We start from the raw sequence: 24,259 nt of genomic DNA on the forward strand, positions 1-24,259 counted from the left end.
TGTCTTTCTTCGATTCCAGCCAGAATTTCAGCTTTGTGTTCAGCCAAACAGGCCCAGGTTGCGCACTGAATAAAGTATTTTATAATTTTTCATATTTCTGTTTACTTACTATTTCAAGTAAGAAAGTAATTATAAAATACTTTATTTGTGTTTATTTGATTCCTATTCAAGAGAATTACTTTATATATAGTCAATATAGGCACAGAGTTAAAATTTTTAACATTTTCTAATGGTGGTGTGCCTCGTGATTTTTTTCATGAAACAAGTGTGCCTTTGCCCAAAAAAGGTTGAAAAACACTGATCTAGCCACCCACAGCCTTGAGTGGGGCAGGTGTGTGTGTTTTGTTTGTTTGTTGCCATAAACACTGGAAGCAGCCATTTTTTTCTGTACAATTCCCTTTGGGAATCATTTGTTCCCTTTTCTTTATAGGGCAGCTCCAGGCCGTTCAGCATCTGTGTCAGTTCTACAGTACGGTTCTTCCAGATGAAGCTCTGTGTCTCGTCTACAATGAGTATCTACTCTCCTTAGTTAGGAAAATATCTGACAAAGTCACGGAGGGACAGATATTGGAAACAATCAGTCAGCTGTATCTATCTTTAGGCACAGAAAGGTAAGAAGAGGCAGTTGGAGAAGCTGATTTGTCTCAAACTGAAAGCTTTTTAGTTACATTGCTAGTTTTATGTCAATGAGCCAGACCCAAAGGTGTCCTTCCGCATGCAAAAGCCACCTTCCGCTCGTGGGAAAGCTGCTTTGCTCCTCGTGCTAGAGCTTTATGCAAGAAACTACAACAGTTTTTGGACTACAGTTAGCAGGGGCTAAAAGGAGTTGCAATTCCAAACCTCTGGAGGTCAGCAGGTGGATCTGCCCTAGAGCTTCTGCAGCCTCTTTCTCAAGTGGATATGTAACAGCTGCAACAGACTATCTGTTAGCCCTGTAAAGCTGTTAAACAGAGTGCTTGGGTGTTTTATTTTTTGTCTCTTAGTTTTTTGTAGCTTGCCCATTTTATTTCATATTATTTTGATGCTCTTAGCTGCAGCAGCACTGAGGTGCAGAGAGGCAGCAGCTAAAGATGCCGGTGCAGCCCTGCCACTGGGCCACAATTGGAAAAGAACTTCAGTGCCCTGTTAAGTCAGACTCAAAGGAGAGGCAAGCACTACAGGGGCCTGAATCTAGCTTGGATAGAAACTGGAGTCAGAAAACAATTGCTGACTCCCAGTATGCCAGGCGTTGCTGAACTACAGCTTCCATGACTTGTGTAGCAAGCGCCATTTCTTTCTGTTATTCTGTTTTGGGAAATGGTATGCCATTGATAAGAAGCAAATCCTGTTTCTCATGCCAGAAAATGGAATAATCAGGGTAGAGCGCATGTTTAGGTCTGCAGTCTGTCTCTTAAATAAGTGAATGGCTGCCACGTGGGGGACCACATGCACTCAGACACAACATTGCCACAAGGGCAAGCCCCATTCATCACTGCTCCTGGTGGATGGCTTGACCACTACGGACAGGAAGTCATAAGGGAAACTTGCGCAATTGCTTAGCCTTCCCTCCATGCACACAGCCATCCTCAGGGCTGGCCCAGGATGTTTTGGAAGAGAAAATGGCGCACACACAGCCGCCACTGTCCTAGTCTAATGACTGATAAATAGTCACCTGATATTTCATCTTAAGCTTCAAGTAAATTATCAGTTGAAAGGTGTTTTTGTTTTATTTGCACCATGAACCGACAGTATTAAAGCAACCAATGGATATATTATGATGGTCCGCGGTGACTTTGGCAATAATAGTATGTGGTAGCTGGAAGAAGCTTCCTTGAAAACAAAGTGGCAAAGCGTGTTAGTGGGGGCAGGTGTTTCCTTTCCTTACTCTGAGTGATTTCTTTTAGGGCATACAGATCTGCCCTGGAGTACACTAAAAGAAGCCTTGGGATATTCATTGATCTTCAAGCAAAAGAGAGAGAGGCCCAGGCTTGGCTTCAGGCAGGAAAGATATATTACAAATTGAGGCAGAACGAGCTTGTAGATCTTTATATCCAGGTAAGATGAATGATGCCTTGGGAATTGAAGCTGTGATGGGATGCAAGGAGGATGCAAGGATAGCTGGGTTAAGAAGAGATTGCATCGGTTAAAAATACAGTTTAATGTCATCTTTGTCTTCTGTTATTTTACCTCAGTGATAGAACAACTGTCTAACTCAATCTGAAGCATATAAATTAGGAACATGTTAATCTGATTAGAAAGCAAAGGGAGAGAACAAGTGATGCCACATACATGGGGCATGAGTGATCTGCAAAGAGACGTCGTCATACTGAGATATTTGCAAGCTTTTGAAATGCTATGTATGTTTGAGCCTTAGTCCAAGTGGGTGGATGTGCAGCTGTTTTAAAAGGTATCTTCGCATCCTCCCATAAACAAGAGGCAAGTTCTGTGAGATCACCTGTAAAAGTATTGGATAACAGAACAGAGGAAATTGAAGTTTTGGAAGGGGACTCTGGTGTTCAGGTGGGCCTCAGGGACAAGGGGCTCACCCACACTTTCTCTTGCCCTGCCACTTTCCTTCGGGGAAACCTGATGTTTGCCATTGAATTGGAGCAAATGTCACTTGGGTTTTATCCAGATTGACGCTTGTTCCAATTGAGTGCCAAAGAGTGTGTTTCCTGGAGTAAAACGGCAGGACAAAGGCAGAAGTGCTTGGACCCTTGTTTCCTAGGCATGCGATGAGCAGAACTGTGGACAAGACAAAAGTTACTGGCATCACCTCCGATTTGTTAGAGCAGGAGCAGCTGGTGTGGCCGGGTGGTGCCTTGGATACTGGCATTGCTGCCACTTACTTGGGCAGGCCAGGGCAGGATGGCAGCAAGGGTAGGTCTGCATGGGCGCACCAGACCCAATCCGGTGCTCATACTGCTCTGTCCTGACCCCATCCAGGCAAACAGCAATGATGCAGCTGTTGGGCACTGTCCCACCACAGCGACTGCTCCTGCTTTATAGCCTGTTCCTGATACGTCACAAAAGAAAGGCTGTATTGAAATACTTGTGGAATTATGTACTACAGGAGTAGCCAGTGTGACACCCTCCAGATGCATCGGTCCTGGCTACAGGCCATTCTGGCTGGGCTGATACTCTCTACCCAATGTAGTGCTTCTGTTTGAAACAGTCACTATTGTTGCTTTAGAGGTCCAAAATTATGAAATCTCTCTCTCCTCCCTCCTCTCTCTAGGTTGCCCAAAATGCTGCTCTGTGTACTCATGATCCTAATTTGCAAATGGAATTGTTTGAAGCTTCAGGAGACATATTTTTTAATGGAGAATGGGAAAAGGAAAAAGCAGTGCCTTTCTACAGGGTTGGTTTTCTGTTCTCCATCTTTCTAACTCTGCTCCTGGTCAGAGGGACGAGGCTGCGGTTGTGACCCATATGAGATAATGCTGTGTGATATGTGATGATGCTTTGTGAAAACACATTTTCCAGTAACTCTTTAAACAGTTTTGGTGTGTTTTTTGTACTCCTTTTAGGACAAGGCTCTACCACTTGCTATTAAGATGAAGAACAGCAACGCTGAGCTCCGACTCTTCAACAAACTGGTGGGATTGCTGTTAACTCTAAAGGTGTACGATGAATGTCTGGGGTATGCACAAACAGCATTAATGCTCAGTGTCAATTTAGGTAAGGAGAATATATGGAAAACTGTATAGAAGTCTTTTAAAAGTCACTTGGGGCCTATTCAGACATACATACATATATGTATTCCGCATTGCCTAAAAATTGACAACTCAACAATGTATGAACTAGCTGTTGAAAAGCATGTTGAAGGGGTACTAATCTTCTATTTGTGGATGATGACCCATTTAGAGGCTGCCTTTCCCCTATATGACCTCACCCATCAGCTGAGGTCATCTTTGAGGACTGTAATTCATGTTCTGTAAGCTCATGACATTGGAGCATTTGCAGCAAGCAGTAAGGCCTTCTCTGCAGCTGCCATGATGTCATGGAAGGATTTCCAGAAGGAAAGTGTGCACTTCTTCCTCCTGAACTCTAGGAGTCAGACATTTTTGTGGTGGTCCGACTGTTATACCACTGCTGGTTGTTGTTTCTGTCAAAGAAAAATCAGTCTCACACCAAGATAGGTTCCGAATTATGGCTGCTCCTAGGGAAACATGGCAGCTCCTAGGGCTAATGCAGCACAGCTTTTATTGTGTGAAAATCAGAAAGATACAAGCCAAGTAAGGATACAAAAAATACAAGTCAAGCAATTTGTTCTAGCCAGCAGATAAAGACCTTCGTAAACCGTGCGAGCGATCAGGCCATGCTACGTTAGCCAATCATATGGGACAGCACGAGCTGTTCACGCGCTATTCATGCTCCAAGGATGCTTCTAGCTATGAGATCACCCTGTAACAATAAGAACTTTGCTCATGCTCTCATGTACAAGCAATCATTTTCCCACATGTCCTCTTTTCTTATTTATATTGTTAGAGGAAAAGAGGGACCCTTAGTACACTTCATTGCCTAAGCGTCTACACTTTGCAACATAAATTCCTCTTGTAACCCCTGTGGTGGGCCGTGGTCGGTACCACCATGCAGTGCATTGGGAAATCAAAGAGGGTATGCATTGAATGCAACAACACACCACGACGAATCCAGCAACACATGCAATTACAATCAATAATACTTTTCTTAACCATACTCCATTGGGTAACCAAGAAGACAACCACTCCCATGGATCAAAACCTTCAGGTGGATTCAAAGGATTATGAGCTATCATTTGTTCCATATAATCAATAGTAGCAGAGATATTGGTCGATTGATCAGTTATATACATGCAGCAATGAGAATAAATTAAGGCACAAATTCCACCTTTAGAAGCAAGGATCACATCTAAAGCATAATGATGTTGAAGAACCACATTTCTTATTTCTGATATTTCTTTGTTAATCATTTTTAAAGCCAAAATGGTGGAATTAAACAAATTTTCTGTCCAGTTTGCCAATTTATGCAAATCACGGTAATTCATGGCTGCACCTAAAGAAGGCAGAAGGGTAATTCATGGCTGCACCTAAAGAAGGCAGAAGGGATCTAGAGATTGCTGTCCCTGTATATTGAGAAATAGGTGATTGTACTTCCCTTCTGTTACGCAAACGAACCGCTGGGAGCTTATCTATTTTATACACCAAGGGTACCACTATGCCTAACGTGCAGGTACCAGAAAAGGCAGAGGGAATTTCTTTGTAGGCATGTGTGCCACAAAATAACCATAAGTCAGATTGAAGCAAACATGTAGTTCTGCTGCTCTTTCTCATCCAGTCGAACCAAATATAAAAGTCTCTACACGCAGCTTGTTGTTCATAGGTCATGTAGGTTGTGACATTATTAATTAAGACCTTTGGCCTACCACTCATGGTTGTAACATTTAGAAAACAAGAAGATCCATTAATGTATTCATATGTCCAATTATAATATGGATAATGACCTAAAAATGTACTATTATTATGATTAAAACAAAAACAATAAGACACTATTTCTGCAAGCAATAAAAACACAGAGAATAAACTTATGCGATTATCCTTCATATTATTGCTAATCTTAAATTAAGCATTTACTGGAATGCTAGAATACCATCACCAAAAAAGCTCAAAGCTTTGAGAAGCTTTTAAAAATCATTTTTCTCAGCAGCTAAAGGCACTAGCCAAGAATATTCTGCTTCAAGCATATTCCGCTTGCTGTAACTAAAAAGATTGCAACAAGGTCGAGAACAGAGCCCATTGTAGTCGCGGGCCGTGCTAAAGAACCATATTGCAACTTTCTTTCTGTCCGGGAACCATGCCAAAGCACAAAAATGAAACAACTGGAACACACTAAAATCCTTCACCCCCTCCCTTGCCAAGAGTCCACAATAGTTCCAAGACAGCCCTCTATACATGCTCAGGGGAACACATCATAAGGCAGGACTCCTGAGGGAGGAGAAAAAAAAGTATGGGGGGTAAAATCCAAGCGATGTCAATAAGGATGAGAATGGTAAATTAGTCCAATGGCTATTTCCGAGCAACCTGTGTGATATTTCGTGGCTCGATTATTGGCATGTAAAAACCACAATCCAGAAGAAGCCACACAGCCATTTCTGCAGATACAGGAGCCCATTTGCTGTAAATAAGTCTGATGTATTGCTCCTTGTACTGCTGAGTCAAAAGTCCAAGCCCAATGAAGCGTGATGACACAGATGGGATGGTCGCTGTTTGGTGGTTGAAGTGACTTCCCAGGGAAAAGGGGGGCCAATGCAGTAGGGATGAAGATGGCCTTTCAACGTGCCAGGAAACACTGGAACAGCTGTGGAAGGTGACTTTATCCATTACAGAGGTGATTGTGATCTTGTCCGCTGGATTCTTGTGTCCCTTAAGGGCAGAAAATAGTGGAGACAAAGTGGAGGTGGGCAGGTCCAAATAACTCTTTATCCGATTCAGCTGTCCAAGAATTTGTTGTAAATCCACCAGTTTAAGATCAGGAAACTGTAGTTGAGGCGTGACTGGAATGGCTGCAGATGCTGGCAGCTTGTGTCCCAGGCACGTAATAGGTAAGGTCCGCTGGATTTTTTCTTTTAGCCACTGTCAATCCAACAGGTTGTAGCCTTTGCAGGATTTTGGGACACGGCGGAGGACAAGGCCGTGGCTAGCAGGCCGTGGCTAGCAGTGCCCACTGACTGGCAGGCTTTAAGCATATCAGCAATGGCTATATTTGATGTTGCCATTAGAAGGCGCAGTGCTTGCTTAAAGTCCTCATCCTTATGTGCATGATCAAACGCAAGCTGGCAAACAATCAGTTCTTGTGCTGCCAGGTCCTGAACTTGCCGCTTGAAGGTATTGTACAGGCCATCAACAAATTGTCCATAGGGCTTTGCAGGATCCTGTCTGATGCTCGCCCATCGGCCATCTCGCTCATTCCTGTCATCAGGGACAGAGGACAGAGCCTCTTGGGCTGAGGCTGTGGTGGCTGCCCAATACTGAGGGTCGAGAGTTGGCTGTTGGGCAATGGTAAGAAAATTGCTTCCTCCCGTCAGCCCATCGAGGACATCGGTTTGGGTCAGCATGACGGGGGCTGGGGGTGCAGGAGCAATCACAGGAAAGAGATTTGGAGTATCAGAATCAAAAGGCAACAACGGAGCGGCGGCACGGAGAGATTCTTGGAGAGGCGTAGTAGGAGCGGTGCCAAATGCCTTGGGCGGAGGAGGTGGAAGAGCAGGGGGTGCTGCAGAATTTGAAGAATGCAGGGGAGTGACAGGAGGAGGCGGCGGTTTAGGAGGTAGGTTTGAGGCAGGCAAAGCGGGAACCGGGGGGGCGTTTGAAGAAACTGTTGCAGCAGCCAGAAGAATGTTTGAAGGAGTTAAGCACGACATAGCTTTGTAGACGTTACTCCAGGCATGCAAAACCTTTACATCAATCTGCGGATGATTTTGAAAGAAGTGTCCAATTTTTTTCCAATCGTCTAACTCCCAGTTTCCGTCCTGGGGGAACCACGGACAGTGAGTGTCCAGGGCTTTTATAAGGGACTTAAGGTCAGCTTTCCGAACAGCAAGGTTGTTACTGGCCAAAAGGAATTTAAGGTCTTTTAAAAATTTTTTCTGTGGTGCAGAGAGAGATTTTCCCATGATTGCAAGAGTTGCAAAAAGAGCAGGGAGCACTTACCGAGGGATCCGTAGGAGGATGAGAGAGAGGCGCCTTTTTGCCCTGTCCGGGCGGAGATAAGTGCTGATAAGTCCGTAACGTAGTCCAGAATCACATTCACACGGGAGCTCTCACCGGGGATCCACTACGTGGATGAACGACGCGTCTGCAGCCCTTGCGGGGCGAGGTGAGAGCTGAACGTTGTACACACGGGAGCACTCACCAGGGATCCACTACGTGGATGAACGACGTGTTGGTGAGTGCTGAATAATGAAAAACAGGCAGTCACACGGGAGCACTCACCAGGGATCCACTACGTGGATGAACGACGTGTTGGTGAGTGCTGAAAAACAACGTGAAGTTCGAAGGCAGTCACACGGGGCACCAATTGTCGAGTTGCAGCTCGGCATCCAAAGAAAAATCAGTCTCACACCAAGATAGGTTCCGAATTATGGCTGCTCCTAGGGAAACATGGCAGCTCCTAGGGCTAATGCAGCACAGCTTTTATTGTGTGAAAATCAGAAAGATACAAGCCAAGTAAGGATACAAAAAATACAAGTCAAGCAATTTGTTCTAGCCAGCAGATAAAGACCTTCGTAAACCGTGCGAGCGATCAGGCCATGCTACGTTAGCCAATCATATGGGACAGCACGAGCTGTTCACGCGCTATTCATGCTCCAAGGATGCTTCTAGCTATGAGATCACCCTGTAACAATAAGAACTTTGCTCATGCTCTCATGTACAAGCAATCATTTTCCCACATTTCTGTGATAGGCTTTCAACTAATTGTGCTTCTAAATTTGTTGTATGCTACCTTGAAGTTAATGGGCATTATCCAGCAAAGTAGTTTCATGCAAGGATTTCTGTGCATGCAACAAAACTTCATCTCCCCAGATCTGCTCTAGAGGGTTGAGGGAAAATCCAGAAAAGATTTGGAGGCATGTGAGAGACAGGGAGGGGAAGCTGTGTTGTGCCACCAGAAGTCATTGCGCTAATGGATCTACTTGGTTGGTTTACCACCCAATTACAATAGGTCACTTGGAATATTTGTTGTCGTTTAGTCGTGACCCCATGGACCAGAGCACGCCAGGCACTCCTGTCTTCCACTGCCTCCCGCAGTTTGGTCAAACTCATGTTGGTAGCTTCAAGAACACTGTCCATCTTTCCCAACATCTCCATCTTTCCCAACACCAGGGTCTTTTCCAGGGAGTTTTCTCTTCTCATGAGGTGGCCAGAGTCCTGGAGCCTCAGCTTCAGGATCTGTCCTTCCAGTGAGCACTCAGGGCTGATTTCCTTAAGGATGGAGAGGTTTGATCTTCTTGCAGTCTATGGGACTCAGCATATGAAAGTTGGAATATATTAAATTCAAAACATGCAAATCAATAAACGAGGTTGCATATTCATCACTTTGTGACTGCATGTGTAAACCAGCCCTTATATTTCTCTGAAAGGTTTCTATGTCCCATTATGTGAACACAATCTGTGTGGTATCTTTATTCCTTTACACTAGAACAGATGTTCCTCCTCTTGCTACAACAGGGTTAAAGAACTTGAGGTCTACAAGGAAAACTGAGCAATCCTCAAGTGACCTTGTGCTTTTAATTTAGTGTTTACCCAGTTTTGCATAGTTGGATATTAATCTTTAGCTACAATGTTTGTGGACTACCCTATAAGAGAATATGCACTTCAGCTGGGCTGCTCCGTGCAAGGAGCAAGGGAGAAGGAAAGTGGGTGGGGGAGAGAATATTGAGGGGCCTGTTCCCCCAGAATAAAATAATTGGAGGGGCCCAAGGGACCCCGGCCCCGTTGGTTCCTATGGATATGACTCTTGCCCTTTTAATGACTGGAATGGAGCTGGCTGCACATTCAGAGCTGTCTATACACACATGCATGTCTCCATGTAGCCAAGCAAGACACGTTAACAGAATCCAAGGACACGTTGCAGACAGGAATGGGAACGCCCATAGGCAGGGCCAGTGAGGGGTCTGGCCTGGGGGGAGTTGGGAGGCATCATTTGGCCCCCAAACTTCAGGTTCCCAATCCTTGTTTTGGGGCCGTCTCAGGCTGTTATTGTATTTATAAAGGAGAAAGATATTGCTTGCCTCATTTCAAAGGGGCTTCATGTAGCAAGTGGAATTAGCCCAGGAAGCAAGAATGACCTTCTTTTTTGATTCCCAGTAGCAGTTTCCACCTTGGGATTACCTGTGTCTTTTAATCAAACTAGTAGTGAAAGGGGAGCTTATAGGTGTACAAGGAACACATGCCTATATGTGATATTGGTGCATCTCTCTCTTAGTGTGCACAGCTGGACAGATTAAAAAGATTCCCTTCTTCTGTCCTAAATGCACCCAAAAGGGGGCAAACAGATGGTGCAGGTTTACTTCACAAATGCAGACTTTGAACCCTGCAAGGGGAAAAAGATGTGTGTACTGGTGGCTGGGGAAAGCTGAAAATGGTTAGCAGGAAAATAGTTAACCAGCCTCTTCTCATCTAAGACTCAAAACACTCTTTTATGAAGATGACAGAGAAGGGATCAACAGGCCACAGTTTGACCTTGGATGTTTGAATGCCAGTCCACTGAAAAACTTGTGTGTTAATACGATATTTAAGTTCTACCTGTAATGGCCCCTTCACACATGCACATGTGGAGCATGTATGTGTGAATCTGACCCAAGTCATTCATCGATGCATACAGTGCTGTGCTTGTTTGTTTTAACTCCTCTTTCGATTTCCACACTGTACTGATTCTTTTGCTTACCTCATTAGGGAATCTGTTAAATGAAAGGATAGCCTATCACCGGCTGGCTGTTATCTACCATCATCTAGGGCAAGTTGAACTCACTGAGCACTTCTTCTTAAAAGCCTTGTCTCTCTGCTCCTCACCTCTTGAGTTTGATGAGGAAGCCCTATACTATGTAAAAGTGTACCTTGTTCTTGGAGACATTACATTCTATGACTTAAAGGTGAGACACTTGGATGGAATTGATATATGAATATGGAAAATATTTTTGCATGCTCTGGATTAAGTAACAGGACCGAGATTATACAGCCTTGCCATGACTAGGTGGGTTGGATTCCAGTATTCCAAGTCAAAAATGTCTTCCAAGGTGCTGCCTTAGGAATGGTTTGTCAGTTTGCTTGCTGGTGTGAAATGAATTGGACTCTTTAATTCCCTGTTCAGATGATTGGAGGGTGAAAGGTTAGTGTACGCTCCCACCGCTGGCTTCTGTTTCTGTCTTCCAAACATTTGTCACTTTTTTTCAAGACCTTGGGCATATTGATTGAGTCCCACGAGGAAGCTTCTGGAACAAAGTGGGCAAGTTGTACCTTTCAGTCCAATGATGTTCTGCCCCAAGTTCAAATTTGTAGAAACACATTTTGAAAAGGGAAACAAGCAGTTTGGGGATTTTGTTTGTAGCCACTTTGTTTTGGTTGTTGAGGATTGGGTTGCTGTCTTGCTCTCAAAGATGATGAATCGGGATGAGAGAGGAGAGTGGGGTGGCCTTGGTTTTAGTCATATTGCTGGGTTTTGCTTAAGATAAAAGACAATGTTTTCATAATGTTGAGTTTCTGAGCTGTTCCATAATTTTATGGAGCAGATCAGATTCAACACCAAGCATGACTTAGTCAGATACCGCCCTGTCACTAAATACAGCAGGAAATATAACAGGGAGAGGCATGAAGTTTAAAGTGTCTGAAAGTCTTTGTGTCCACTAGGGCATCAGTGTGTGCCATGGGTTGCAGTTTCTGTGTGCACGTTCATGTGCCTTTGTGACCACATGAATGTAGTCATTTTTATGGCTCCAAAATCTATTTTTATTCTGAGGTCCATTGTGGGCATGAACCTGGGTATTTGTTTACCTGTTCTGGAGAACCTTTAGAAAAATACTATATTGCTTCCTTTATTGGAGAAAATCCAAATTTAGTGAGATAAAGTACAGGCTGCTACTTGGATGACAAGGCCATAAAGCAAAACAAAAATAGGCACAACAACTCACCCTCTATGAATTGGAGTGACTAGAGTTATAAATGGCAAAAATAATTGTCACACTTCACAACAAGTAGCAATTTTGCTGCCTGCAAGGTGTGATGGTTATTCTTAGGTATTATTTAGAATATTTGTAAATTGTTGTTGGTATGAAATTCCACCGTGGCTCATATCTTGCTGCACTGTTTCAGGACTCTTTTGATGCTGCTGGATACTATAACTTGGCCCTTGCAGCTGCCATGGACTTGGGCAACAAAAAGGCTCAACTGAAGATTTACACAAGACTTGCAATAATTTACCACAACTTCCTGGTGGACCGAGAGAAGTCTCTCTACTTCTACCAAAAGGCAAGAGCCTTTGCCACAGAGCTTAATATTCGCAGAATAAATCTAGCCCCCGATCAACGTCTGAGGGCATCAAGGGATCTGATGAAAAATGCCAAGTGAGGACGTGGCATGAGGGGACTTTGTGCCGAGGAGATTTTGATTCTCTCTTAGCAAATTGTAACATTCCTTGTGAAATGGTACACGGTGCATAGGGCTCCTGACCTGAATGCCGGTACTTTAGCTCCTGCTCTTGCATACAGAAATGTGTTTGCAAATGTGTCTTCTGTCCCCAAATGAGCAGCTGTATGGGCTCCAGTGAAACGAGAGCAAAAGGTTACTGGAGAGCTTTGGCAACAATCCAGCTTACAAGCAGATTTTGGACCGAATTGTTCACATACTCACTGTTGGAAACACAGGAATCTTAAAATACGATTAACTAAAATAATAAATATACTTGGCTGACTCCATCTGTAATTAATTACTATGAATGTTCTGGGATGTGATTGTGAAATATTTGTTTCCAAATGGGGCTCAGGAATAAAAAGTTGTAATATATCCCATTCCCACCTATACCTGAGCTAGTGTCTGAGTGAGCTGAAGACAAGTTGACATGAGACAAATGTAAAATGACAGAATAATGAAGGAGTAAACGAAGGAGCAAGGCAAATTTTGAGCTGGTGCAGTGGCTCTCTCCACTGCCCAGAGAGGAGGTGCCACCACCGTTTGTTTGTTTGTTTGTTTGTTTGTTTGATTGTTTACTGGAAGTGGGTTTGTTGCACAGCAGCACCAAATCTACTTTAATTGCACAACCTACATTTTCCAGTCTGCGGCAAAACTTCACTTACCAAAGAATACCAGTTGGGAGGCAGCTGCAGTGTGCAACACAGAGCCCCGCTCTCCCCAAGCCAGCCCAAGTACGTACACAGTAAAGGTAAAGATACCCCTGCCTGTACAGGCCAGTCGTAGAATCATAGAATCATGGAGTTGGAAGAGACCACAAGGGCCATCGAGTCCAACCCCCTGCCAAGCAGGAAACACCATCAGAGCACTCCTGACATATGGTTGTCAAGCCTCTGCTTAAAGACCTCCAAAGTAGGAGACTCCACCACACTCCTTGGCAGCAAATTCCACTGTCAAACAGCTCTTACTGTCAGGAAGTTCTTCCTAATGTTTAGGTGGAATCTTCTTTCTTGTAGTTTGGATCCATTGCTCCGTGTACGCTTGTCTGGAGCAGCAGAAAACAACCTTTCTCCCTCCTCTATGTGACATCCTTTTATATATTTGAACATGGCTATCATATCACCCCTTAACCTCCTCTTCTCCAGGCTAAACATGCCCAGCTCCCTTAGCCGTTCCTCATAAGGCATTGTTTCCAGGCCTTTGACCATTTTGGTTGCCCTCCTCTGGACACGTTCCAGTTTGTCAGTGTCCTTCTTGAATTGTGGTGCCCAGAACTGGACACAGTACTCCAGGTGAGGTCTGACCAGAGCAGAATACAGTGGCACTATTACTTCCCTTGATCTAGATGCTATGCTCCTATTGATGCAGCCCAGAATTGCATTGGCTTTTTTAGCTGCCGCGTCACACTGTTGGCTCATGTCAAGTTTGTGGTCAACCAAGACCCCTAGATCCTTTTCACATGTACTGCTCTCAAGCCAGGTGTCACCCATCTTGTATTTGTGCCTCTCATTTTTTTTGCCCAATTGCAATACTTTACATTTCTCCCTGTTAAAGTTCATCTTGTTTGTTTTGGCCCAGTTCTCTAATCTGTCAAGGTCGTTTTGAAGTGTGATCCTGTCCTCTGGGGTGTTAGCCACCCCTCCCAGTTTGGTGTCATCTGCAAATTTGATCAGGATGCCCTTGAGTCCATCATCCAAGTCGTTGATAAAGATGTTGAATAAGACCGGGCCCAAGACAGAACCCTGTGGCCCCCCACTAGTCACTCTTCTCCAGGATGAAGAGGAACCATTGATGAGCACCCTTTGAGTCCGGTCAGTCAGCCAGTTACAAATCCACTGAGTGGTAGCATAGTCAAGACCGCATTTTACCAGCTTCTTTACAAGAATATCATGGGGCACCTTGTCAAATGCCTTGCTGAAATCAAGGTAGGTGTTATGTAGTGTAGTTTCCCCCTGGGCCAACAGGGGGATACTGTATATAGTTTTCACTCAGGTCTGTAGATAGTTTTCACTCAGGTCCGCGGCAGTTATTTTAGGCGGGAACTCTGGGCTGTGGTGGTTACAATGTTGACAGCCGGCTGCCTATAAATACAGGCCGGCTGAGCTGTTCTCAGCCAGTTCTATTTCAGCTTACCACAATAAAGAGCTACTTGGAGAAATCGCTGTGCCGGCTGCTATGTCAACCCACGACTTAACACTGGCGACGAGGGTGGGATGGATGGACATCAGAGCACAGCCAGATGCGGCCAGCCTCTGAACTGAGCTGAATCACTGAGCTGAATCACAGAGCGAAATCACTGAGCGAAATCACTGGGCAGCAGAACCCATTCAGAGCTGACTGTTCTGGCTAGAGCACTGTGTTCCATCCATCGCCCTTCACGCCGGCATCGGAATCATGGCTTCACTTGTGCCTCTACCGCCGTTTGCGCCAGCCTCTGAATCATGGGACTCCTACCTCGCTCGGTTCGACTGCTACCTCCAAGCCAACGAGCTGACAGCAGTATCAAAGGATCGGAAGCGGGGCCTATTCCTCAGCCTCTGTGGGCCTGAAGTGTTTGAGACGGCCCGAGCGTTGGTTGCGCCTGAAGCAGTCCAGGCAACACCATGGGACACGATCCAAGAGAAGCTCCGCAACCACTACGCACCAAAGCCGTCCAAGATTGCTGCCCGCCATGCGTTCTACCACCGGAACCAGGCAGAGGGGGAGTCAATCAACAACTACACCACCGCCCTGCGACAGGCTGCAATGCAGTGTGAGTTCCGAGACTTAGACGATGCCCTGATGGATCGAATCGTCTGCGGGGTCCGGGACATCCATCTGCAACGGCGCCTCCTAGCCAAGCCAGACCTCACGCTACAGAAAGCCATTGAGGAGGCTGTGGCCTCAGAAGCTGCTGAACGCTCCGCCCAGGAGATCCGCAAGTCCAGCAGCCCGCGTCTTGCTAGGGAGCCAGTTCCGGTGCATCATGAAGAGGCCAGCAGTGAGGAGGCATCCTCCAGTGAAGACGATGATGTGCACCAGACAAAGCGGGAGCGCAGGAAGTTCCAACAGAAGTCCAAGGGCCAACCGGAATGTGCTGGCTGCGGAGGCAACCATTCCCGTGCCAAGTGTCGATTCAGAGACGCCATCTGTAGGAAGTGTTCCAGAAGGGGCCACATCGCTAAGGTCTGCCGATCGGCTCCGTCTGACACCCCCCCTTCATCGACTCGCAAGTCCAAGTCTTCACTCCAGTCTGCCAAGGAAAGTTGTTTCGCTCTCACCAACTGCCGCTGCCCGTCTGGAACCACGATTGGCCAAACCGACTCGACTACGCGACGCAAGCTGAACGTCACGGTGCTCATTGAAGGAGCTCCATGTGACATGGAGATCGACACCGGGTCTGCCCTGTCCATCGTGTCATGGAGCACCATCAAAAGACTGGTACCCAGAGTGTCCAAAAGGCAACTCGACTCTCACCGCGTACACCTGAGAGACTACCAGGGAAACGACATTCCCGTGGTAGGCGTTGGCCGGTTCCGGATCGCCTTCAAGGATTTTTCGGGCCTGCTCCGGTTGGTGGTGGTCGAAGGTCAGCGGCCAAGCCTTCTAGGGCTAGACTGGTTTGATGCCCTCGGCCTGGAAGTCACCGGCATCAACTGCATCTCTAACGCAGAGACTGAGGGTCTGGTCAAAGACTTTGCCGAGGTTTTTGACGGCACCTTGGGCCAATATACAGGTACGCCCATCTCCTTTAGCCTTGATCCACAAGTCGCCCCCATCAAGCTAAAGCCACGCCGGGTTCCCTTTGCTCTCAAGGCTAAGGTGGACGAACAACTGGACAAACTGATCGCCCAAGGAGTTTTGGAGCCGGTTGACCACGCAAAGTGGGAAACCCCCATCGTCACGCCTGTCAAGCCAGATGGGTCGGTGAGAATCTGCGCTGACTACAAGTGCACGATCAACAAGGCACTTCAGCAGCATGCTTATCCGGTTCCTGTTGTCCAACACCTGCTGCATTCCCTGGGTGAGGGTAAGGTCTTCGCTAAGCTGGACCTTGCCCAAGCCTATCAACAACTGCCAGTCGATGATGCCACTGCTGAAGCCCAGACGATCGTCACCCACCGGGGGGCATTCCGTTGCCGCCGGTTGCAGTTCGGGGTGAGTGTGGCTCCTGGCATCTTCCAAAGCCTTATGGAGCGTCTCCTGCAAGGGCTTCCGGGCGTGGTACCATATTTTGATGACGTCTTGGTGTCTGCAGACTCACACCAGCAGCTGTTCGAGCGCCTCCGTGCCGTGCTGACCAGGTTCCAGGAGGCCGGGCTCAAGGTAAAGAGGGAGAAGTGCCAGATCGCCGTTCCACAGGTAGAGTTCCTGGGCTATCTTATCGATGCCTCCGGTCTTCATCCAACCACATCCAAGATCCGCGCTATCCAGCAGGCCCCCACCCCAAAGAACAAAACGGAGTTGCAGGCATTCCTGGGACTGCTGAACTTTTATAACATGTTCCTGCCCCACAAAGCCACAGTGGCTGAGCCTCTTCACCGACTCCTTAGCACTAAGACGCCTTGGGCCTGGGGTCATCGGGAGACGGCGGCCTTCAACGCGGTCAAGGCTCTCCTTTCTTCAGACAGTGTGCTGGTACAGTACAGTGAATCCAGGCCGCTGGTCCTTGCCTGCGACGCCTCACCTTTTGGCATCGGTGCTGTCCTTAGTCACCGTTTTCCAGATGGAAGAGAAGCACCGCTCGCCTACTTTTCCAGGACACTATCTCCGACGGAACGGAATTACAGCCAGCTCGACAAGGAGGCATTGGCACTTGTGGCTGGAGTGAAGAGGTTCCATGAATACCTCTATGGCAGGACTTTTGACCTCATCACTGACCACAAGCCACTCCTGGGCCTCCTCGCCGGTGATCGTCCAACTCCACCGGTCCTCTCACCACGCATGCTGCGATGGACTGTTTTCCTGGCTGCCTACCACTACCGGCTCATCCATCGCCCGGGAAAATCGATGGGCCATGCCGACGCCCTCAGCCGTTGCCCTCTTCCAGCATTTGTGGAAGACCCGGCTCCAGCTTCATCGCTCCTTCTGATTGAGGATCTTCCGGCAGCGCCTGTATCGGCTGCCACTGTGGCCTCCGCATCTGCCCAGGATCGCACCATCAGCCGGGTGCTCAACTGGGTGTGGAGGGGGTGGCCACAAGGGCCTTTTGCATCGGAGTTCCAGCCCTTCGCAACCAGACAACATGAACTCTCAGCTCATCGCGGCTGCCTGCTGTGGGGAGACCGCGTCGTGATTCCCCAGGGACTCCATCAGCGCGTCCTGGAGGCTCTGCACGTTGGCCACCCGGGAATTGTCAAAATGAAGGCGTTGGCTCGGTGTTACGTCTGGTGGCCTAATATGGACGATGCCATCACTGCCTGGGTGTCCGCCTGTCAAGCGTGCCAGGAGTCGAGGCCTGCACCACCGGCAGCTAAGGGACACACCTGGGAGACGCCAAAGACACCCTGGTCGAGGGTGCACATCGATCTGGCTGGCCCCTTTCACGGCCGGACCTTTATGGTAGTGGTGGACGCCTATTCCAAATGGCTGGAGGTCGCCCTGATGCCCTCCACCACTACCGAAGCTGTCATCCGGGTGCTGCGAGGCCTGTTTGCAACGCATGGGTGTCCTGATGTCCTTGTCTCTGACAACGGACCGCAGTTCACGTCAGGCACGTTTGAGCGGTATCTTTTGGGACTGGGCATCCGCCATGCCCTAACGGCACCCTTTCATCCATCCAGCAACGGGCAAGCGGAAAGAATGGTGCGCTCGACAAAAGAGGCACTGGCGCGCCTGGACCGGGGAGACTGGCATGAGCGGGTCGCCGAATACTTGTTCGTGCAACACATCACCCCTCATGCGGCCACAGGGAGGAGTCCTGCTGAACTGCTTATGGGCCGCCGCCTCAGGTCACCGCTCGACCGGCTACACCCAGACTTTGCCGTGGCTGAACCCCCAGGCTGTGCCAATGCACCACGGTCATTTGTCCCAGGAAACCAGGTCTTTGCCCGGAACTATGTGGGGGACATCCCTTGGGTGCCAGCCACAGTAGTGGGAGTCACTGGACCTCACTCGTACCAGGTGGCACTCGAAGACGGACGCTTGTGGCGACGGCACATAGACCAGCTTAGGCGCAGGGTTGGGGACTTGGACACTACCGAGGTGCCCCCAACTGCGCTTGCGGCTCCAGAAGAGACACGTACAGATGGCGAGGCCCCACCTACACCTTCCTCGCAAACTGCCAGCGTGGAGCCGAACCAAGCCGTTTCAGAACAGACTCAGACCACTCCACTTGCGGAGGCTCCACCCACAGCAGCGGATCCAGGGGAGTTGGTTCCAACGCCACCTAGGGTCGCACCACAGCCTCAGCGAGAACTGTGTGGCCCTCCGGACTTGGCTACCAGTCCCCGGCGGTCTGGCAGAGTTTCCAAGCGCCCAACGTATTTAAAGGACTATGTTGTTGGACAGGTATCACTGTTGGTCTAAGTATGGGAAATGTAACCGATATGCTTTTGTGCCTAATTGAACCATTACGCGTAGTGCTGTATATAAGGAAACCATTACGATTGTAACTAACGCCTTATCTCGGTGGGGAGGGGTGTTATGTAGTGTAGTTTCCCCCTGGGCCAACAGGGGGATACTGTATATAGTTTTCACTCAGGTCTGTAGATAGTTTTCACTCAGGTCCGCGGCAGTTATTTTAGGCGGGAACTCTGGGCTGTGGTGGTTACAATGTTGACAGCCGGCTGCCTATAAATACAGGCCGGCTGAGCTGTTCTCAGCCAGTTCTATTTCAGCTTACCACAATAAAGAGCTACTTGGAGAAATCGCTGTGCCGGCTGCTATGTCAACCCACGACTTAACAGTAGGCTACATCCACTGCGTTCCCTTCATCTACCAGGCTTGTAATTCTGTCAAAAAACGAGATCAGGTTAGTCTGACATGACTTATTTTTCAGAAATCCATGCTGACTGTTGGTGATCACAGCATTCCTTTCTAGGTGCTCACAGACTGTTTGCTTAATGATCTGCTCCAGAATCTTCCCTGGTATTGATGTCAGACTGACTGGGCGGTAATTATTTGGGTCCTCTCTTTTCCCCTTTTTGAAAATAGGGACAACATTTGCCCTCCTCCAGTCTGCTGGGACTTCGCCTGTTCTCCAGGAATTCTCAAAGATGACTGCCAGTGGTTCTGAGATCACATCTGCCAGTTCTTTTAATACTCTTGGATGCAGTTCATCTAGCCCTGGAGACTTGAATACATCTAAACTAGCCAAGTATTCTTGTACTATCTCTTTAGTTATTCTGGGCTGTGTTTCCTTTGCTGGATCATTTGCTCCAAATTCTTCAGGTCGGGCATTGTTTTCTTTATTGGAGAAGACTGAGGCAAAGAAGGCATTGAGGAGTTCAGCCCTTTCTGTGTCCCCTGTTTGCATTTCACCATCTTCTCCTCTGAGTGACCCCACTGTTTCTTTGTTCTTCCTTTTGCTACGAACATACCCATAAAAGCCTTTTTTGTTGCTTTTAACCTCTCTAGCAAGCCTGAGTTCATTCTGTGCTTTAGCTTTTCTGACTTTGTGTCTACACGTGCTGGCTATTTGTTTGAATTCCTCTTTGGTGGTTTCCCCCCTTTTCCATTTTTTGTACACATCCTTTTTTAATCTTAACTCAGTTAAAAGTTCTTTAGCCACCCTGGCTTCTTTAGGCACCTTCCATGTTTCCGTCTCATTGGTATTGCCTGACGTTGTGCTTTTACTATCTCCCTCTTAACAAACTCCCAGCCATCATGAACTCCCTTTCCTTTTAGTATTACTGTCCATGGGATCTCACCCAACACTTCCCTAAGTTTTATGAAGTCGGCTTTCTTAAAGTCAAGAAATTGAGTCCTAGTATGCTTGGCTGCTCCTTTCCGCTGTATAGTAAACTTCAGAAGAGCATGATCACTCGCGCCTAATGATCCTTCCACTTCTACCCCACTAACCAGGTCATCAACATTGGTTAGGACCAGATCTAAAATGGCTGTTCCTCTTGTTGCTTCTCCCACTTTCTGGACAATGAAGTTGTCTGCAAGGCCAGTGAGGAATCTGTTTGACCTTATGCTCTTGGCTGAGTTTGACCTCCAACAAATATCCGGGTAATTGAAGTCCCCCATTACTACTATCTCCCTTCCTTTTGCATGCTTGGCCATCTGTTCCAGGAAGGCATCATCTATGTCCTCCGTTTGGCTTGGGGATCTATAGTAAACTCCCACAATGAGGTCTCTGTTACTCTTCTCTCCCTTAATTTTGACCCAAATGCTCTCACTTTGGCTTTGAGGTTCTAAATCTTGTATCTCTTCACAGGTATACACATCCCTGACATATAACGCCACTCCTCCTCCTTTCTTGTCTGGTCTGTTTCTCTGAAATAGATTGTATCCCCCCATTATTACATTCCAATCGTGGGACTTATCCCACCAGGTTTCAGTGATGCCTATTATGTCATATTTAGTTTGCTGTACCAAGAGCTCAAGCTCATCTTGTTTATTTCCCATGCTTTGCGCATTAGTGTACAGACATTGAAGTCCATTAATCATTCCCCCGTGTCTCTTATTTAAGGATTTTTTCCTCCCACCACTAGGTCTGCGTGCTGTTTGCTCCATTTGGTCTATGACATTTGGATGATCATCTTCATCAATTGATAGACTCCTACCTTCAGGAGCACTGTCTCCCTCCCCCACATTAGTCAGTTTAAAGCCCTCCTGATGAGGTTTCTGAGATTTTTGGCAAAAACATTCCTCCCAACCGTTGTGAGGTGCAGCCCATCGCTTGCCAGAAGTCCATCTTCAAGAAACTGCAGTCCATGATCTAAGAATCCAAACCGTTCCTGTTTACACCATTTGCGAAGCCAGCTGTTCACTTCCACTATTTTTCCCTCTCTCCCTGGGCCACGTCGTTCAACTGGGAGGACAGATGAGATGACAATTTGTGCATTTAGTTGCTTCAATTTCCTGCCGAGAGCCTCGTAGTCTCTTTTGATCTTCTGGAGGCTATTGCTTGCAGTGTCATTGGTTCCCACATGAACCAAGAGGAAGGGGTATTTGTCAGTGGGTTTTATGATTCCTTGCAGTCGTTCAGTTACATCTTGGATCTTAGCCCCGGGGAGACAGCACACTTCCCGAGACATCTTGTCAGGCCCACAGATCACTGCTTCTGTTCCCCTCAGTAGGGAATCCCCTATCACCACTACACGCCTCCTCTTAGGTTTGGTCGGGGTTCTTCCGTGAGCTGACCGTTCCAAGATCGCCTGCACATTCCCTGAGGACTGACTTTGCTGCTCGTCTTCATATACCTGATCGACTGTAATGAGGGAGAGATCCTCAAATGGAGAGATCCTCAAATGGAGTCTGCTCTTCGTCTTCCATGTTAGGGGAGAGGACCTCAAAGCGATTGTGTATTTCTAAACAATCAGAGCGAACCCTGGGCCTCCTACTTCTTTGAGTCACGTTTCTCCATATATCTGGCTCCTGTGTTGGGGAACTAGCCTCCTTCTCAGGGGAGTCCCCTGTCTCCTCCTTGCTGGAGACGGTGTGCTCTGTTGCTTCCAAGAAGAGCTCCAGCTCTCTAATTCTTTGGAGCATAGCTACACGTTCCTCCAGTTGCTGGACTTTGTCTTTTAAGAGGGCAATCAACATGCAATTGCTGCAGGTAAAGCTGCCTGCAACCTTTGGCAAGATGGCAAACATTGCGCAGGAACCGCAGGCGACTGCAGCTGTTCCCTCCCCCTCCATCTTGAGAACGTGTCCTTGGGGGTGGCTACAGCGGTCCTCCATCATAAAAAGCGTGAAGACAGGACAAATAACTCCCCCCACAAGAAAAACACCTAGGTCTCCCCCGTGTCCGACTCTAGGGTTGTGCGCCCATCTCACTTAAGAGGCCGGGGGCCAGCGCTGTCCGGAGACACTTCCGGGTCACGTGGCCAGCGTGACGAAGCTGCTCTGGCGAGCCAGCACCAGCGCAGCACACGGAAACGCCATTTACCTTCCCGCTATAAAGTGGTACCTATTTATCTACTTGCACTTAGGGGTGCTTTCGAACTGCTAGGTGGGCAGGAGCTGGGACCGAAGACGGGAGCTCACCCCGCCGCGGGGATTTGAACCGCCGACGATGCGATCGGCAAGCCCTAGGCACTGAGGTTTTACCCACAGTGCCACCCGCGTCCCTACAACAGAGTTGTACACATTTAGCTAAAAAGGTTTATAACTTCTCTGCCCACGAGAGGGCGCTCTGTGTCTTTAAGACAGGCTGCTGAATGCAAGAGCAAAAATAAAGTTTGCGCATAACATTAAATGTGTTAAATACGCTTGATAAAACGGCTTAGGAAGAGCCGCTTCAAATAACCAGTCTATCTTCCACGAAATGCAGCTGTGTGTCATAAAGAAGAAAGAAAAATCAGGGCAATAGTGTGTGTGTGTGTGTGTGTGTGTGTGTGTGTGTTTTGTAGGAGTAGGAACACAAAATAGCCTAAGATAGGTGCCAGTGCAAGAACAAGGTTCCATGTGGCTAGGAAGCCTGAGTACACAGAACAAGATTCTGTTGGCAGTAGTAGAGGAGAGCTGTGGCACAAAGATTTGGGCAGATTAAATTGCACAAGGAAGACAATCAAGCTGCACACTCTACATGATAGATGACAAAGAAGCACTCACAAGAGTGGGAAAAATTATAGACTATCTTAAAGACCACTGTAGACATCTAAAAATGCTAGCGGGATTATAACACTTATAATGTAATATGATTTAAGTTTAAAGGTAAAGGGACCCCTGACCATTAGGTCCAGTCGTGACCGACTCTGGGGTTGCGGCGCTCATCTCGCTTTATTGGCCGAGGGAGCCGGCGTACAGCTTCCGGGTCATGTGGCCAGCAGGACTCAGCCGCTTCTAGCGAACCAGAGCAGCGCACGGAAACACCGTTTACCTTCCCGCCAGAGTGGTACTTATTTATCTACTTGCACTTGACGTGCTTTTGAACTGCTAGGTTGGCAGGAGCAGGGACCGAGCAAAGGGAGCTCACCCCGTCGTGGGGATTCGAACCGCCAACCTTCTGATCGGCAAGTCCTAGGCTCTGTGGTTTAACACGGTTTAAAAAGGATATAAAATGAATTAGAAAAATGTAATTAGATGCAATAGAATGAACAGAAAAATTGGAAACCAAGGGAAGATTGGGGGAAGACAGGAGATATGTAAAAATTGAAAATTATTTAAATGTATAAAAACATTGTTAAAAAAACAAAAATAAAATGTTTTAAAAAGACACAAGAAGCACACACAGGACTCTGAGCTGCCCAGAAAGCACCCCAAATATTTGTTTGTCAACAAAATGAAAGAGACCACCCTTCACAGGGCATTAGGGGAGGCTTAGTACCTCTAGTGGGGCAACAAGTGGTTCTTTTTCGGGTAGTTTGTCCACCTTCGGCCCTAACCCTGACACAAACCCTACCCCTAACCCTTTGGCTCCTAGAGGCTGTCATCATGTGACAGCAGCCACACCCTGGGAACAGCTTCGACTAGCTGGCTAAACCAAGAGAGGGTAGCTGATGCGTCTCAAATTCTTGGTTAGTTATGGACTTCCCCTGCATGTGAAGACAGGCTCCAGTGGATGGAGTGGACAAGAGCAATAATGTAATGCTGTTAAATTGTTATTAATTGTTGTTGTTTAGTCGTGTCTGACTCTTCATGACCCCATGGACCAGAGAACGCCAGGCACTCCTGTCTTCCACTGCCTCCCTCATGCTGGTAGCTTCGAGAACACTGTCCAACCATCTCGTCCTCTGTCGTCCCCTTCTCCTTGTGCCCTCCATCTTTCCCAACATCAGGGTCTTTTCCAGGGAGTCTTCTCTTCTCATGAGGTGGCCAAAGTATTGGAGCCTCAGCTTCACGATCTGTCCTTCCAGTGAGCACTCAGGGCTGATTTCCTTCAGAATGGAGAGGTTTGATCTTCTTGCAGTCCATGGGACTCTCAAGAGTCTCCTCCAGCACCAGAATTCAAAAGCATCAATTATTCGGCGATCAGCCTTCTTGATGGTCCAGCTCTCACTTCCATACATCACTACTGGGAAAAC

The 24,259-nt window shown here is 47.4% G+C and overlaps 1 protein-coding gene across 3 annotated transcripts in view; it reads left to right on the top strand.

Annotated features, from left to right (window-relative positions):
• Window positions 1–12,523, top strand: part of SH3TC1 (SH3 domain and tetratricopeptide repeats 1) — a 36,902-nt gene extending 24,379 nt beyond the window's left edge. For all 3 annotated transcript variants that reach the window (XM_083460694.1, XM_083460695.1, XM_083460696.1), the window contains 6 exons: window positions 431–611; window positions 1,884–2,034; window positions 3,218–3,340; window positions 3,510–3,660; window positions 10,416–10,612; window positions 11,829–12,523. In XM_083460694.1, the coding sequence (XP_083316820.1) occupies window positions 431–611; window positions 1,884–2,034; window positions 3,218–3,340; window positions 3,510–3,660; window positions 10,416–10,612; window positions 11,829–12,083 (1,058 nt within the window). In that variant the 3' untranslated portion in view covers window positions 12,084–12,523. The remainder of the gene's footprint in view (window positions 1–430; window positions 612–1,883; window positions 2,035–3,217; window positions 3,341–3,509; window positions 3,661–10,415; window positions 10,613–11,828) is intronic.
• Window positions 12,524–24,259: the final 11,736 nt, after the last annotated feature.

The sequence above is a fragment of the Podarcis liolepis genome (assembly GCF_965112155.1).
Source record: "Podarcis liolepis genome assembly, chromosome: 9".
Taxonomy (NCBI): domain Eukaryota; kingdom Metazoa; phylum Chordata; class Lepidosauria; order Squamata; family Lacertidae; genus Podarcis; species Podarcis liolepis.